This window comes from Numida meleagris, chromosome 11 (genome assembly GCF_002078875.1).
Source record: "Numida meleagris isolate 19003 breed g44 Domestic line chromosome 11, NumMel1.0, whole genome shotgun sequence".
NCBI lineage: Eukaryota > Metazoa > Chordata > Aves > Galliformes > Numididae > Numida > Numida meleagris.
In genome coordinates, this window is record NC_034419.1 from 18,335,138 (window position 1) to 18,353,251 (window position 18,114).

Below are 18,114 nucleotides of genomic sequence, written 5' to 3' on the forward strand. Positions count from 1 at the left end.
AAAAAGAAATAGGAAATAATGATTTAAGGGTATGAAGAAAAGCTGACATGTGCAATGCTGCTAAAGCGCCAGCTGGCCTCCGGCATCGAGCCCCCCGAAACTCTGACAGAGAATTGTTCTCTGTCCTGCCACAGCCAAGGGAAAAATACAAGTCCAAACAGGGATAAGCAAAAAAGAGACAAAATAGAAATTGGAAGTGAGCGGGAACTGGACATATCTAATTCCCAGTGGGAACAGACAGGTTAAATCCTTGAATTGCAGGCTCAAATCGCTCTCGGGGTTGACATGGCATCCTATTTTTTCTCCTAGCTTATATACCGGTCTCTTATTTAAGCAGCCATAGATACACGGACACAGTTTCAGTGAGCAGCACCGCTTTACTCACGGGTAGGATGACTTCCATTGGCAAGGCTTTACCCCACAGCACACACCACTTTGGCTCTGCGCCTTTGTCCTTCACATCACTTTTACTGAAGTTCATAATCCACCTGAAAGCAGGAGTCACACAGCAGGTGCAAGTCAGCTGGCAGCACATGCTGCCTCAGGGCACAGCGCTGCGTAACGGCGGCAATATTTTCCTTTGCAGCCAGCGTGCCAGCAGGGCCACAGCTCCGGAGCACACAAATAACTGCCAGCAGCACCTGGAAGAGGAACCTGCGCCTCGCACCCTCCTGTCAGCAGCTGCTGACTCTGAAGCCTAACGATGAGTTAACGAGCAACACAGGGACCCACGCCCATATCCGTACACACGGGCGTTTGGAGGCCCCCGAGGAGCAGCCCGAGGAGCAGCCCGCAGCGCTCCCAGTGCTCCCAGCGCTCCCAGTGCTGCTGGGGGCAGGGGCAACTCCTGGGCACCGTGCTGCGCCCCTGGGCCCTGCTGAGCAGAGCCCGGCTCTGCCCTCTGCACTTCCCGCAGGTGGCTGCGGGTGGGATCCCCTCTCCTCACAGAGGAGCTGCTCCAGGTCCCCCAGCACCTTAGGGATGCAAGAGATACGTAAAGAGAGGGATTACAGATGGACACAAGGACGTTTTAAAGGTTTTCACGCTCCCGGCGCCCGCACCACCAGCCTGCACGGCAGCGCGCCGCGGGGGCGGGGCTACGCGGGGAGGAGCCAGGCGGAGTGGGCGGGGACTCTCCTCGCCCCGCCCCGCGCAGATGGTGCCGCCGCGGCGGGGCAGCCAATCAGAGCGCAGCCCGTCAGCTGACCGCCAGCGCCTACCCAGGTGCGCGCCGGCGGCGGCACAGAGCAAGCGGGCGGGCAGGCGGCGGGCGGCAGCGCTGCGCTCCGCTCCGCTCCTCCCTTCTCTCCCTCCGCCTTCTCCCGCCGCGGATGTCGGCGCCGCCGCTGCGTGGGGGAGAGGAGCGGCTGCGCGGGCAGCGCCTCCCCGGGCGCCGGTAAGTGCTGGTGGGGAGGGGCGGGGGGAGCGCGGTGGGGACGGCCACGGGGATGCCCGGCAGGGGGGAAAGTTTGCTGCCGAGAATTGGGCAGAGCGGTCCTATTGTAGCATCTGGCTGTTGTTATTTTCCTATCTGGGGTGCGCGCCCCGGGCTGAAGTTTGCAGCGCGCGTCCGCGCCCCCTCTAATTTGCATGCGAATGGCGAGCGCGTCCCGGCAGCTGTCTGGCCTCATCCATTCATGCGGAGCGACGGGAGCAGACAAGGAGCCCTCGGTGGAACAATGGAGCGCGGGATAAAGGCGCAGTGTGCGCGGGGCCACCTCCGGCCCGAGGCCGGATTCCTCCGGCGTCGTGCGCGCCTCGCTCCGGGGTGCCGGCGGCACGCTTCGCTATGCTGATAGGTGCCGGGGGGGAGCGGGGTTCCTCCCCTCTCGCTCCGGCGCACGCCGTTTGCGGGGCTGAAAATCGCGCGCAGCGGGGCCGCGCTGCCGCAGGGCTGCGGGTCGGGCGCGGTGTTGCGGGGACAGCGCGGCGGGTGCCCCCGGGCTGCGGTGCTGGTTCGGGGAGCGCTTCCCGCTGGGTAAGGGGGGAAGGCTCCGGAATCCGCCCCAAATAACGGCGCGCGAGGGCGGGTAGCGCGCGGGGGCCGCTGTGGGTTTGTCCCGAAGGAGCTGCATGGTCCCCGATAGAATCTCTCTAACCAAACTGTGCTGTGAACCCCTCAGTCTCTTCCTCGCGGGCTTAAAGGCGCCCTGTAAAACAAACCCGCATCTCTGAACGAGGCGATAAACTTTTCACGGGGAGGGAGGGAGGCGTACACGAGGTGATCTCGCAAATGCTTAAGATGTCCAGAGCCGAACGCTGCATCGGCCCCGATCGGTGTCTGAAGGGTTGGGCTGAAGTGTTCCTCAAAGTGTTGCGAATGGAAATTCCGAGGAATCAAAGCCCAGCGCGGTTGGAGAGAGGAAAGCGGGTGCAGGCAGCGGGTCAGGGCTCCTCTCCTGCAGCACACGGAGCTGGGGCCAAAGCGGTGCCTCAGCACCTGAGCAATTGTTGAAGTGAAACTTAATGCAGTCCCTATAAAAACACACAGGGCAGGAGGCACTTAGGACTTCAAAAGGTCAGTTGGTGGGATGCTATAAAGTATCTTCTGTTCACCTAGAACAGATGTGAATACTACTACTGACCACTGAAAGTAGTAGGCTTTTGTATCAAGTTGTTTAGATTATAGAAGGATAATAGCATTGTAACATTAACTGTGGAAAAACCATTGTCTTTGTTTGTTTGTTTTTAATTAACATGAATAAATTCACGCTGAGAGCATCCCAACAGGCTGCAACAGGAAACTTCAGCTCCCATTGGTTTAACAGGGCTCGAACCCAGCTGAAAGCGAGGAAGCTCTGCTTCAAGAACATGCATCGATGTATTTCAGTCCCAGATCACGGAGTAAACGCAGTCCTTTAAATGAGCACTCATGAAAGCTCACACCATCACCACGCGGTGCCCCGGTACGCAGAGCTGTGCTGCCTGCCCGCAGTGGCAGCAGCCCCGATGCAGCAGCCTTTGTTCGAGGTGCTATAGCAGCGTGGCACTGCAGCATCCAGGGAAACTTTTGCTGGGCAGTGCGTGGTGTTCTGCTGCTGCCAGCTGCAGCTTTGGGGTTCCAAGGGGCACCTGGAGTGCCTTGCATCATAGCCCTGCTGGTTCTGCAACTTGCAGCTCAGTAGTTGCTGAAAATGCCACTGATTTGTATTGCTGAGTTTCCTGGGTTTTCTTTCTTGTTGTTGTTGATTGTATTGCTGGGGATCATAGAAGCTCAGAGTTCATTTTTCACAACTTAAAAAAGTGCATGTTCTGAAGCTTTTATTTCTGTTAATGATATCAATGAGTAAAACAAAAAGTTGTTTTTCTTTTTGTTGTTGTTACTGTTGTTTTTCCACTTAGAAGCCAGGTTTGAGTTCTGAGCCCATTTCTGCCTGCATGGGAACTGCTGCTTTCCCAGGTGGGCTTTGGGCTGGGCCACACCAGGGTCAGGCAGCAGAAAAAGACCACGCCAAGGAAAAAAGTGAAGTGACATTTATAGAAGGGCACTGGCTGCTCCCAGCATTTCTACTTTTTTTAAATTGGCAAGTAGGAAGATGGTGAAAATGTTTACTAAAGAGCCAAACAGTCTGAGAAATAAAATCACTCCCTTTTACTGTGGACTTTATCTCTGCAGAGATGGCTGTTCTTTGAAGCCCTGATTAATATAAATGAGTTGTAATTTTCTGGCCAAGCCATCCTCGTTCACATATATTATTCCATTGGCAGACATGTGGTCTCCACAGCTGTCCCCTCATTTGTGTATGAAATGGAAACACTGGTGGCATTTGTAGGTTACCATAGCTACATGAACAATACACGTGTGATACTTCATCCTCCTGAGCTCAAGATTTTTTTTTTTCTGGCAGACATTTTGTAGACACAGAACTGCAGAAAATCTATGCAAAGTTTTGGGCAGCACATAAATCCATTCAGCCTGCTGTCTGTTTATACAATGCTAATTTGCAGTGAGCCCGCATCTCAGCCCAAAGCCAGTGCTTACATCTTCATGCAGTGAGAAGCACCATCCTGCAGGATGTGCGGAGCTCCCACAGCAAATCCTAAATCCTAAGCTCCAGTTAAGTAATTAGCAGGATTGGGCCTTAAATGCTGTGCTAAATACAAAATACTTTTTTTTTTTTTCCTCCTAAAACAACCTAGAACCTCACTTCGGAGTGCAGTGCCTTACCTTCTCCCAGCTGTGCTGGAGGCAGCGATGCCAGCGTGGGGGCATAGGGAGCAAGGCCGGGTGCCACCACCAGGTGCACCTGCAGAGAGCCACAGCAGTTCGCCTCAAGAAGAAAGTGCTCCCTTACTCATCTTCAGCTCTACCCTTAGCACGTGCCTTGCTCTCAGAAGATAGGCTCACAGTTTTTACTCTTACCTGGCTTAGAGCTGCTTTTGTCAGGGCATGGTAATCCTGCTTCTCTAAAACAGAGTGCTTGAATTCTGAAAAGAGAAATCAGAGGGCTGCTTTGGTAAGAAACAGCCTACTGAGCACGCACGTGAGTTAGGCTGCTTTTCTAGACTCTTTCCTTGCAGGTGATTGATTAATCCTCTACTAATTGGCTTCATGAAGCCAGTAAGAGAACATGCCTCCATGCCATTCTGAGAGGTGCCTGGACTAACGTACATCAAGTTACATTCTCTAATTGCTTCCTGAAGCCTTGCAACTTTATTTGAATTTTGTTTTGCAATTTAGATGTCATCTTTCATTTTTATGTGTGGCACTGAAGGAAAATACTGGATTGGCCTATTTTAAGTTGGCCTAATTCTCTTCCTCTTGAAGAAAGCAAAAGTCTTTGGCGTCAATGGGAAGAGAATTAGTGTCTGCTCTTAAATTCCACTGTAAAACATTGAATGCTTTCATAACTTCACCTTCTAATTTGTAAGATTTTAATTTGGTTGGTGATACAAGCCAGCATCTTCTTGACCTTCCAGCTAACCGAACTCCCAAAAGGATGGGAACAGATTTTTACTTGGAGCACAGTTTCTAAAGATCAAGTATACAAGATGGAGCAGACACCTGTTTGTTGTTTTTTATAAATATATATACTTAAAGATAAGGGAAAAGCAGTTGTAATAAGTCCTGAAATACTTAACAGGATGCTGTATTGAGAATGCACAGAAGTTATGGAAGTGCCATAGAGAAATAGCTCTCTCTCTCTTACTTTATTTGGTACGATGCTCTTGCTACATAACTCTCTCTCCCAAAGCACTGACCTCTGGTCCTTGGTGGCAACACGGGGCAGTATTTTCCTTGGCCACTTCACAAACTAAAGTGGTCTGTTTAACACTGTAGGCAAGACAGATGACTTACAGGTTTTGTTTAAGAATTCTAGAGATTGTCAGCATCTCATTTCCAGGTATTTAATTTAAGCAATGGCCGTGAAGGCAGCATTCATGCATCGGTCAGCTTTGATTAGAGCAAGAATCCCAACCTTTTTGAAGCCGAGCCTCCCCCAGGAGGTCTGTGCCTGTTGTGTCCCTTTGGCACTGTGCAAGTATGGAGTCTTACCTTCTAGAAATACCTGGTTTTCCCATTCAGCACCAAAGCCTTTGTTCAGTACCTCCTAAACCCGGAGGAGCTCCCCCCCACTAATGATGTGGTTAACGCAGACCTCCATCTCTGTAGGCTGCAGCTTTGTCTCTTGGTGGGTATTTCGCCAGAGGTCAGCAGCCCTCATCCTGCCAGAGTCAAGATTTAAAGATTACATTAGTAGATGGGGGAAGACATGGGGATGCTCCAGTTCAAGGGGATGCTCCAGTTCAAGGGGGATGGTGCTCTGCCTTCTCTGTTACTGGAATCTGATACATCCATCATATTCTCATCAATGTATTTTGTACAATGTTTTTGTATTTCATTCACAACTACACTTCTGTGCAGTCAACAGAACTTGACAGTCATTAAGCAAAATGCAATCTTTGGAGTTCACATAAAATTGGATTCATACTAAGCTCTGTGCAACTCACGACCAGAGCAGCACAACTAGAGTTGCGCAGCAACTAGCAGTGTTCTGAAAACTAGCAGTGTTTTCAGAACACCCACTGCAATGGCAGCTTGGCTCCCCCGGCAGCCAAGGCTCTCCTGTCTGCCTGTGGGCCACGTGCTCTAGGTTCCTGTGTTTTTCATGGGTTGGCCCACAATGTGGTGAAGAATCAAAGATTAAGTAACGAACTAGTAAGAAACACACAGATGTTATTTGGGACAATTCTAAGTTAGTCCTATATTTGGTAGACTGGCTTTTATATATACATACACACACATATATATAAAGTATCAATCAAAGCTTGAATTGCCTTTTTTGTGAGTTGGGGATGTTTATCACTGTTATAATTAATCCTACATATTCTGTTTTTTCCATGAATCATTTCATTTATTTGATTAAGCAAGTCCAAAAATACGTAGTAAATGCATACCTTGCTAACGTGCTCCATATAATTACTGGGATGCAGATGAACTACTGATTGGCCTTGCTCGATTCTTAAATTACAAACGATCCGTCACTCTTAACAGAAATAGTAAATATTGACAGAGATCCACTGATCACAATAGACATTGCACTGAATTGCAAATGTATTACAAAAATAACTTATTTGACCCACAGGTGAACAAGAGTTAAAGAAGCCAGCTGGAAGAGCAGGTCTTTACAAGTAGCCCACCGCAGCATGAGGCACTGAGCAAAACCAGATAAACGTGCTTGTAAGTTAGTTGGCAAGCGAAACAAGTCTAGTATGTACAGATAGACATTACTGTGCCTGGATAAATGACCTTAATTAGGTAAAGATTTATCTAAAAGTTTTGTTAACTTAAAATAGCATGTTTTCTGCAACATGCAGCACTTTTGCAGGCACTTATGAAATAAACCCATCTGTGGAGGAACTGCTGACTTGGCAATGACAAGACTAAGGGCTGAAGCTAATGGAACGATTTATAGGTCTATTCTTAAACATAAAAATACCTATCTTTTTCTACGTACATATGTATCCACGTCTTGAACTTCCCAAAGCAAGGACTGGAATCTGTTCTCTGTAGGAAACAAAGTCTCAAAACGTAGGTGATAGTTCAGACAAAAGGAAATCACTTAATATAGGCTGTTAATGTTTTCTCCATTCTCAGTTGAATGAGATGTAGTTTTCAGGTGACGTGGTAGACGGCCTGCTCTGCATTTCAAGCAATACTTACTAAAAATTTTTGGAGTGAAATAATGATAGAAAACACATGCTCCATACAATGCTTATTTTCTCATTACAGCGTAGCTGATATCAGCAGTGAATGGAAGAAGTAGAAGGCCCTCAGACAAATGAGAACTTCATGTAGAAACCCATTCAAAAGCACAGAAAACTTGCCAGGAGTGGTAGGGGAGGGTCATTTAATATAGCTATTTGACTGGAGAGAAAATAACTTTTTTCACAGACGGTAACAAAACCTTTCTTCAGACGACTACCAAAAACAAATCTATGGCCATTTAATGGAATTACTTCTATCCCATCTCAGCTTGGCTGAGTTCCAAATCTTTGCCTCGGTGCTAACAGCCTTTCTATTAGATCTCTCAGCACCTCCCATGATAAATCTATTTATGTTGTTATTGCTAGCCTTGAGTGAACAATAAGGGGTCTCTATATCAGGCAAGTTGATATATGGTTTTATTAACGTTTACATGTAAATATAGCTCAGAAATAGAAAATTTGATCTTGCAAGCATATATCTCCAGGAAAAAAAAAATCAATAAAAGTCTATTTTATTCTAGCAGCTGGTGCCTGTGTACGCACACTACACATATAATCAGAGTAGATATAGATGTAGCTAATAATAAAATACAGATTCATACTTAATCACCCATAATTGAAAACTACACACATAGTACAGCCACAGGAAACAATTGCTAAAGTACCACTGAGGATCAACAAAAAAAAAAGTCTGACTCTTCTTCCTGCTTGAAGATAAAGGACTGAATCTATCTATGATTTGCTTATTCCGTATACATGTACACATGCATGCACGACTACACATGCATTTTTAATAATAAGTCTTATGAATTTCCTAAAGCCAGCCCCATTATATGTTCTTTTTATAACACATACATAAATAAAAACTGAAATGAGTGAATATCTATTGGCTACCATTTCTAGGAAAAGATTTTCTGGCATCATTTACTGTAGTAACAACTACTTACATGCTGGGGTCTTTCCCGACCATGGGGATCCTGAATGACTCATAAACTTGAGTTTGATCTAGAACTGTGTAGGAAGTAATGTAATCACATTGCCAGAAAGCCAGTCTGCAATAGAGAAGAAGATGATTTTTCTGTTGCACTCTGAAAGTCTTAGTGCAGTTCTGGCATCCATATTTCTTGTGATTAAGAATATTTCTTATGTGCTCCATATTTTATCATTTTTTGAACATCCACTAGCAAAGTTGTCTTGCCTCTTGGAGCAATCTAAAAAACAAACCAGAAATTCAATCCAAAATGTAGCCCAAGCTCTTAAATCCCCCCATTCTTCTTCTACAGCTATTTCCTTTTTTTTTTTTTTTTTTAATTATCATTTATATTTTGTTATTTTTCTTAATTTTGATTTGGAGCCTACTGTCTCTGCTTCCTATTGCCAGAGTCGTTCTAGTATGAAATCCTCATGAAGCACATACCCTCATGAGTAACAAGTTCTTTAGATCCTTCCATTGGGTTCAGAGATTTGGAATGTGCCAAGATCGAATTCTGCCTGTTCTTTAATTAGAATATGCAGTAATATTTCCCTAATATTTGTCTTCTTTCATTCTTTAGCCAGAAAATACACTAAATGCAAAAAATAGTTGGAACAGGTCTCCCAAAATTAGTTATGCTCTGTAAATTTTTGACGCTCTACAAGCTAAAACCAATTAGGTTTAAATTCTCCCTAGCATTTAAAATATACAGAAGGATGTGAATACATTACAGCATGTACAGTTGAAAATGAATGAATTTCCACATTTTGTCCTTCATCAACTGCGGTACCTTTGGTCTGGAAAGCAAAACATGCAGGTTAGCAGAGGGATGTGCCATCTTTGTGGAGCTGCCCCAAATGCTCAGCACCCTGCAGGGTGAGGGCCAGGCTGGGGCACACTCCTTTGGCTGCTCCAGATTCTTGTCCTGCTTTCCAGTGCAGAAGAGCTACAAGGAGATGAAACTGGCTTTTAACCCAACATAGAAATGATTTGGTTGGTTGTCAGGAAAGCCAGTTTATTCAAATAATTTTATCTGGTAATTATGTAGAATAAGGATAATAATAAGGCACATGATTCTTCTCCAGTGAATGAAATAAAAGCTTTACTACTGCCTTCGCACTAAATAGGACCAGACCTGTGTAGGAGGAGATGAAAACTGGAGTCATGGGCAATAAAAGAACAGCCCATATTTTCCTCAAGATTAATCTATTTCCTCATGAAAATAAACATTTTCTTACAAAAATAAACATACTAAGAAAATAGATAGTAAGTTGAGTTTCTGATGCAAGAACATTACTACTGAACAAACATGTCTTGCATTTCAGGTTTTCAAGGCTTTTAAATGCTTTTATGAATTTCTCTTTCCTAAAGAACAAACAAACAGACTATATAATTTGACAACCCCCTGTTTGAAAGCACTTATTATTCCTGATGTTTCTAATATGACTTGTTAATGGTAATTTGCAAGAGATTTTCAAACAGATGACAAGCAGGGTTGCAATTCCAAGATTGATTTGATGGGCCATCATGTACAGTAACTGTACTATGCAAGGTATCCCTCTGTACTCAAGATCAGTAAATGAATGAAAAGAATTTTTCTCTCTCTCACAAAATTACTTCAGTATTTTAGTGAAAAACATTGCATCCGATGCAAGCTTTAAGAATAAGCCCACAATAAATTGCAAGTTTTAAACACGTCAGATGTAATATGCTGTTTCTGAAGTGCAAGAATTATGAAGAGGATGCTCTTTGCATTTCTTCCATGGAGATAAGGCTAGTATTTTTCAAAAGAATATAGATAAAGCATGCTGAGGTTGTCTTCTGAAACACAGCAAATCGCCTTCTCATCAGAGCTTTACCTGCTTCCCTGGAGCTCTCCCTAAAATTAAACACTTTTTTTTGGTGTAACGTACAAACAGACAAAAAGATACAGTTTAAAAAGCAATGCATTACTTGCATGAAAAAAAAAAACCACCCTAAATATTACAAATCCCTGAAAACTTGTTTTGAAGCTTTCGTACCATTATTACATATTCTATAAACCTTTGCTTTTAACAAACTCTCATTTTCAGATTCTGGTATGCTTTTTTAAGTGACTTGCATCATTCAAGCTTGACTTTTCTGTATTTTACCAGTTCAGTCTTGTCAGTATCTTATTTCCTGATGACATTCATGACTTTAAAAACTTCATATAAAAGGCTTGCTATCAGACACGATTCTTCACTATTTCTCTAAACAGACAGGATTGCACTTCTAAATGTGACTCTTGGGAAATGAGCTCTCCACGTAGGTTAGTTGCAGCTATCCGGGTTGTTAACCTCTGAGTCCAGGTGCAGGCTTTCTCTAGGAGGTACACAAGGTCACTGCAGCTCTTGACTGGAATAAGACCTGATTATGGGGAACACAACACTTCAGACAAGATTTTGTGCTGCGCTTACTTCCACAGTAGTTCAGTGGCTGCACGTACACATACCTACGGCAGTACATGAATGTCTCCCTTGCGTCCTGCTATTGAAGATTATTGTTAAAGTTCAGTACAGCACCAATAACTCAGTCTTTCTCTACACAAAATGCATGGCTATAGAACCGCAAACACCTCAGCTCAAAGTGCTTTTCTTAAAATCGGCCATGCCCCAACCCAGCTGGGGCCTGTCCCAAGCCAGCTGGGGCCAGCTGTTCTCGTGGGGTGCTTGGGGCCCAAGCAGGCCCGTGGGCTGGATCTGCACCAGGCCAAGTGCACCTGCCTGCCACAGCATCCCTATCCCCCATGGGTTCCTCCTGCCCCTGACTCAGTAATGCTCTGTATCCGTTCTGCCCTGTGTTCAGTTCTCTTGATCCTCGTGCTCTAGCTGAAGGCTCTCCAGATTGTACAGATGGGCATTACTGTGCTCGCGTGCTGCCATAACTTGGCTGGAGCACAGCCTCCCACTGTGCAGGCCCAGGCCACCCCCATGGCCGCTTCCCCACAGCTCACCTGAGCACAGGCCACAGTGCCTCCTCTGAGCTTCCCTCTGAGCAGCACGGTGCTGCGGGGAGCTCAGGCAGCAGTCGTTTCACAAACGATGATGGTGGGGAAATAAGCAAGCTGCAGAAGTCATTAACAGAACATTAGCACAACAGACAATTTTCCAAAAGACTAGCTGCATTGCTTAGGCTCACTGGATGAAAATGGCACTGTGGTGAAATGGGGAGGTGCTGCGGATCAGCGTGCGCTTCTGGCTCACAGCGAGCATAAAATAAATTGCTTGTCTTAGCCTGAGGTAATTTTCTCCATGTATCTGATCCCTCAGACTCCTACCTAGGCATGTTTAGCATATATGGCTGCCAACCAAAATCTGCGCTGATGCTACTTGCAATATAAAGGAAATTTTTCAAGAACGAACTACTTAACTATGGAGAGGGTGAAGTTTTTCTGTAGTAGCATGGCTGTTTCTAAACAGATACCCAAATAGCCCTGTACAAACTGTATTGTTTCTTTTCTCATTAGTTGTTAACAGTGACCATTAATACAACTGCCACTGAAGCGACAATGCTTCATCTTCCTATGGCCAAGAAAAAACATTTAGCACCTATTTTTTGTGGTTGGCAAATTAACTATGAACACTGTGATGAAGAGGGTTTATTTTGGGATTGTTCCTTAACATTCTCCTGTTACTGTGATATGAACTTAACCCTACTTTTTGCTTGGATTACCCCAACAACCGAACAATCATCAGCTCCCCCCCGGGGCAGGGACTGCAATGAGGGACCTCCTGCTCCAGAAACAAATGCCCTCTTCCCTACCATTATCTTCCCTTGGCAAAACAAATACTCAAAGTTAAGCAGTTTTCACAACCCAGACAGAAAGGGATCCTCCCCACTGCATTTCCAGGAGGGAGGAAGCAGGAATGATGATCACATTTTCAGTCTGCAAGAAATACGAGCACAACTGATAGCCCAGACATCAGCTGTGGATTTGCTTACTGACAGAAATGTGGTTTCTTAATGGACTGGGAATTGAGAGGTGCTATGGAAAATGTATTTATTTAGCCCCTAGCAAAATAATTCCCTCTATGTATCTCCCATAAAATTAAGCGTTATTTCTGTTGATATCAAGTTCACACCTGTAATGACTTGTAGTGGTTTGGTGCACTAGAAAAAATGAATTTCATAAACAGAAGGGAAGGCAGAGAATGCTAAAAGCTGATGTCTAAAGCGCAGAGTTGATGCTGAGCCTTGCCAGGACAGCTTGCACTGTGCGTCCCAGGCCCAGCATTTTGCCCACCCAGTATTTTTAAAATATATATGGTTTCTAACACACAGTCTAGACAAACTCCACCAATCACAAGACCTCCGTTAAACATGATTCAGATTTTTTCAGAAAAAAAAAGATTTTCTGTGCCCCTTTTCTGGAACAAGCATTGACTGCATGGCTTTCCAAGGCTGAAATCTTTTGAACCTGTCCCCTGACTTCTCATTGGCTCCTACTGCATTCAGCTACTATGAAGGTATTATATTTGTTTCCAGCAAACAAACAAAACCCAAACACAGTAACTCAGGTTCTCACTAGGCAAAAACACTGAGATATCAGCAAGTAATGACCACGTGCTGGCTCTCAAATTCTTCTTAATTCAGCCTCACTGACTTCAGTGGGAGTTGGGAATATTCAAGTCCTTCCCAGGAGCCATGCCTGGTTTATCCACTTGTCTCTGCAGTTATTCATCAGTGGTCATTTTGAACCACATACTGTCAGAGAGTTTGTTTTCAAAGCTTGGGTGTCCTTCAGCTTATCCACCAGCAAATCCGCCACAGCATATATAAACCACAGAACAAAAGCAGCCATTGCTAGTTAGTTATATGTAATGCCATAGCACACTTTTTCACTGATAACTGCCACCTTTTTAGTTTTTACCAGAGCGATGGATGTGGTTTTACAGCATAAGCAGCAGGTAATGCAAAATCCATGACTTGGCCTTTCCCTGTGCTGTGGCCTCTAGACTGTCATTCACAAAGTGCAGCATTAGAATGGACTGGGCATGTGGAGCTGATCAGAACTTCCTGTTATATTACACTGGATTTTCACTTCTCACTTCATCCACGCTGCCCTGGGATGGGGGAGATTGGAGACAATAACGTACAGGTCATCTCTGAAGAACATTTTCCAGCTGAAGAGAATTAAATCCATTTGCAGTAGAAAATAACTAGAGGAGAGAAAGTGTCACTGTTAACTTGTAAAATCATATTCCTACAGTGATCAAAATACCAGAAGTCTATTCAATTAATCCAGAAATAAATGTAACATGTAAGATGATATAAATATTCGACAAAGAAAGGATTGAATTTTTTTTTTTTTTTTTTTAAGAATCTGGACATGCTCCCCCACATTTTAGAAGAAGCTTTGAAGTCTTTTTCAGGCAGTTCCATTTTTAAAGTATTACACAATTCGTATAACTACATCAGGGTTAAATCAGTGCTAACACATCAGTAGGGACTGCGGCTTTATAATGCACGGACTTCCTTCTGTACATTCACCTAGAAAAAAGTTGCAGGACAGGCTATGAAGGAATGAATGATTGGATCAATATTACCTCTTGCAGAGCTATCTAGTTTGGTGCACATTGCTGCCCGGTACTGCTTCTTTTTTGGCTCACTCTGAGCCAGTGCTGCAAAGTTGGAAGAGAAATGTCCATATTGCAAGGGAACAGACCATGTATAATGGCAGCTTGAGGCTTCTTAAGTAACTCTCCGAGATTGTTATTGGATGAAATCATGAATTATTACGTGGCAAATACTACAAGTGCTGGAAAATCTGGAATTAAATTAATTAAACTTCTGACATCATCAGTATTATTCGAACTCTATTTTGCATCATCTACAAATGGATTATTACTGAGAGAAGCTTCTATAAAGGCCGGAATAACTCAGTTTATGTCAGCTTCCTCATCACTCTGTGGTTGTATATATATTCTTACAACTACAGTGCCATTAGGATTTTTTTTCTAATGCAGTTAATGTCGTATTCAGTTCTTTTATCAGTTCAAAGTTATTTGAGAAGGAATGTTTGTTCTGCATTTGGCTTTTTCCCCCTCCAGCATGGTCTTCTCATCTCTAATTGAAATCTGAGCTACCAGACAGAAAATCTAACTCAACAGGGTCAAATGCTTTCTGGCCAATGTTCCTGTTTCTCTTCTTCCAAAATATAACCACAGAACAAATAACAGCGCACCAAAATAAAAATGCTGTCTGGTGTGTACTGCTTATCATAATCTGAAATAACTTATTTAATATGCTGGCAGGATTTTGCAGTAATTATCTATTATAAATGTCATTACTGTCACCACTATCTAGATGACTAGGACTATTTTTAAAAGTTGTATTTAGCTGTTTTATTTTATATAGCAATATTTTTTGTGGGCTTTGATAAAGTTGAGGCTTTGCTATACTCTGATTAAAAAAGAAACAACAAAGCAGCTTTTTCCTAATTTCTTCAACTACAGTTGGTCAGCATTTCATACTCTTTTTCAGACAAAGCACAACTTGATGGTTTTCAGATGATTCATCTTTTTTTGTGACTAACATAATCAACCGTGATCACTATAGCACGAGATGCAGCATCACCTCACATTTTGAGAGGCCAGATAGACACTATGAGTTTCATTGAAACATGTGCCTTATGAAAACTTCAGTCTAAGAATATATGAATTCTGTAGTTTATCTGGTAATTTGGAATTAGGGTAAATACTCCATGTGACACACAATACAGTACAGACAGCTAAAATAAGGACAGTGCAGGCATTTAATCATATTTAGTGTATTGTTTGATGCTTAGCTGGATTAAATCTAAACTGTTATCTGGAACTGATTTGATTAACTTGGATGAATTTTGTCAAAGTTCTTATGCATTTGGTTTGAAACTTAGAAAGCCACATCTTTCCAAGCCATAATTCTCTATACCCAAAATGCAAGTCATTGGGATAACGCTCTCTGCCTGAATTCTATTTGGGATCGTGTTCTGAACGTTCGTTTGGTATCCGCCTGTACTCAAAAGCAAGTCCTGGATCTCTGACATTACCTAAGCCATTCAAACAGATACTGAATAGTAAAACTGAAAGATAACTGAAAGTTTTCTATTCAGATGATTACATATATTTTTATAGTCACTCAAGTACGATCAGAGTTTTCTCATGCAGATCTGAAATAGAGGAGAGTTCCAAAATGTACATACCCTGCTGTACCAAGTATGAATTTTCCTAAGAGATCTGAATGTTAAAATGCTTACAACTGTTGTCACAGGTCCTTTACTTTAACGGATGAAGAAAGAATATATGAACTGCATATGACACATTTCCTTATCTGTTTTCAGGAACATCGTCAGGCACGGATTTGTAGAAGATCCTGGAACACAGAGGAGCAGCTGAGAGCCTTCAGACCAATTCTTGTCTTCTCTAACCGTATAAAAATCAACTTCCATCTTCTGGATGTCCAAGCCTTTCACACCAAATTTTAAGCTTTACATATCCTGCCTGACAACAAATTACACCCTCAGTCTGCTGTTATTTTAAGGGGCCAGGGAGCTGAATTCACTAGCTGACCAGCATGGCTAAGGTTAGATTAGTTTTAACTGTTTGCCAGGTGATGCTAGAATTGCTAACGAATTCATTAACTGAGTCTTCCGTACAGAGCAACGAATGTCCCCAGCTTTGTGTATGTGAAATCAGGCCATGGTTTACACCGCAGTCAACATACAGGGAAGCCACAACAGTTGACTGCAATGACCTTCGCTTAACAAAAATCCCCAGCAATCTTTCCAGTGACACTCAAGTCCTTCTGTTACAAAGCAACAATATCGCAAAGACCACAGATGAACTCCAACTGCTATTTAATTTAACAGAATTAGATTTTTCACAAAATAACTTCACAAGTATCAAAGATGTGGGCCTCTCGAATCTTACTCAGCTAACTACTTTGCACCTGGAGGAAAACCAGATCATGGAGATGACTGACTACTGCTTGCAAGACCTTTGCAATCTTCAGGAGTTATATATAAATCATAATCAGATCAGCAGCATTTCTGCAAATGCATTCTCTGGCCTGAAGAATCTTTTAAGATTACATCTCAACTCCAACAAATTAAAGGTTATTGACAGCCGCTGGTTTGATTCTACTCCTAACTTAGAGATTCTTATGATTGGAGAAAATCCGGTGATTGGAATACTAGATATGAACTTCAAACCACTCTCCAATTTAAGGAGTCTTGTTTTGGCAGGTATGTATCTCACAGACATCCCTGGCAATGCCTTGGTAGGCTTGGATAGTCTTGAAAGTCTTTCCTTCTATGACAACAAATTGGTAAAAGTTCCTCAGCTTGCACTTGAGAAAGTTCCAAATCTAAAATTCCTTGATCTCAACAAAAATCCAATTCATAAAATTCAAGAAGGTGATTTTAGAAACATGCTCAGATTGAAAGAGCTTGGAATCAATAATATGGGAGAGCTTGTTTCTGTGGATAGGTACGCACTGGACAACCTACCTGAACTTACAAAGCTGGAAGCCACCAACAATCCAAAGCTGTCTTACATCCATCGTTTGGCATTTCGCAACGTCCCTGCCCTGGAGAGTTTGATGCTGAACAACAACGCCTTGAACGCTGTCTACCAAAAAACAGTGGAGTCCCTCCCAAACTTGCGTGAAATTAGCATCCACAGCAACCCGCTCCGGTGTGACTGCGTCATTCACTGGATCAACTCAAACAAAACCAACATCCGTTTCATGGAACCTCTCTCCATGTTCTGCGCCATGCCTCCAGAATACAGAGGACAACAGGTAAAAGAAGTACTGATACAGGATTCAAATGAGCAATGTCTTCCAATGATCTCTCACGAGACCTTTCCAAATCATTTAAACTTGGACATTGGCATGACAGTGTTTTTAGACTGTAGGGCCATGGCAGAACCCGAGCCAGAAATTTACTGGGTCACTCCCCTCGGAAATAAAGTAACCGTTGAAAGCCTCTCCGACAAATACAAGCTGAGCAGCGAAGGCACCCTGGAAATCTCAAATATTCAGATTGAAGACTCTGGGAGGTACACCTGTGTTGCTCAGAACATAGAAGGAGCTGACACAAGGGTTGCCACGATCCGGGTGAACGGAACGCTTCTGGATGGCACCCAGGTTCTGAAAATCTTCGTGAAGCAAGCTGAATCGCATTCCATTTTAGTTTCTTGGAAAGTTAACTCCAATGTCATGACTTCCAATTTAAAATGGTCATCAGCTACTATGAAGATTGACAACCCTCACATTACATACACCGCTAGGGTCCCAGTTGATGTACATGAATATAACCTCACGCATTTACAACCTTCTACAGATTATGAAGTGTGTCTAACTGTGTCCAATATCCACCAACAAACACAAAAGTCCTGTGTTAACGTTACAACAAAGAACGCAGCTTTTGCGCTAGATATTTCAGACCAAGAAACCAGCACTGCTCTGGCAGCGGTAATGGGATCGATGTTTGCTGTAATTAGCCTTGCCTCCATTTCTGTTTACATTGCAAAAAGATTTAAGAGAAAAAACTACCACCATTCATTGAAAAAATATATGCAAAAGACCTCCTCAATCCCCCTGAATGAGCTCTATCCTCCACTTATTAATCTCTGGGAAGGCGACAGTGATAAGGACAAGGATGGTTCTGCAGAGACCAAGCCAACCCAAGTCGACACATCCAGAAGCTATTACATGTGGTAACTCAGAGGATATTTTGCTTCTGGTAGTAAGGAGCACAAAGACTTTTTTGCTTTATTCTGCAAAAATGAGAAGTTGAAGACTTTTGTATTTTTGACTTTGCTAGTTTGTGGCAGAGTGGTGAGGACAGGTGGATATTTCAGAATTTTTTAGTATAGCGTATCGCAATTGTTTGACACAAATGGCAGCTTCACCTAGCTTCCAGATTT

At 43.4% G+C, this 18,114-nt stretch overlaps 1 protein-coding gene and 1 long non-coding RNA gene across 3 annotated transcripts; one reads left to right on the top strand and one right to left on the bottom strand.

Moving 5' to 3' along the window:
• LRRN1 (leucine rich repeat neuronal 1) lies at positions 1,203 to 18,108 on the top strand. Its single transcript, XM_021409713.1, has 2 exons — positions 1,203 to 1,396; positions 15,525 to 18,108. Exon 2 carries the CDS (start codon positions 15,758 to 15,760, stop codon positions 17,906 to 17,908), a length of 2,151 nt encoding a protein of 716 aa, XP_021265388.1. The 5' UTR covers positions 1,203 to 1,396; positions 15,525 to 15,757; the 3' UTR covers positions 17,909 to 18,108.
• Positions 2,656 to 15,515, bottom strand: LOC110404927. 2 transcript variants are annotated; one of them, XR_002442576.1, is made up of 2 exons: positions 6,960 to 15,515; positions 2,656 to 5,667 (listed from the first exon to the last, which is right to left on the bottom strand). It is a non-coding gene; the product is annotated as an uncharacterized LOC110404927 (long non-coding RNA). The 2 variants fall into 2 exon arrangements; XR_002442575.1 differs by having other exon boundaries at positions 6,400 to 15,515.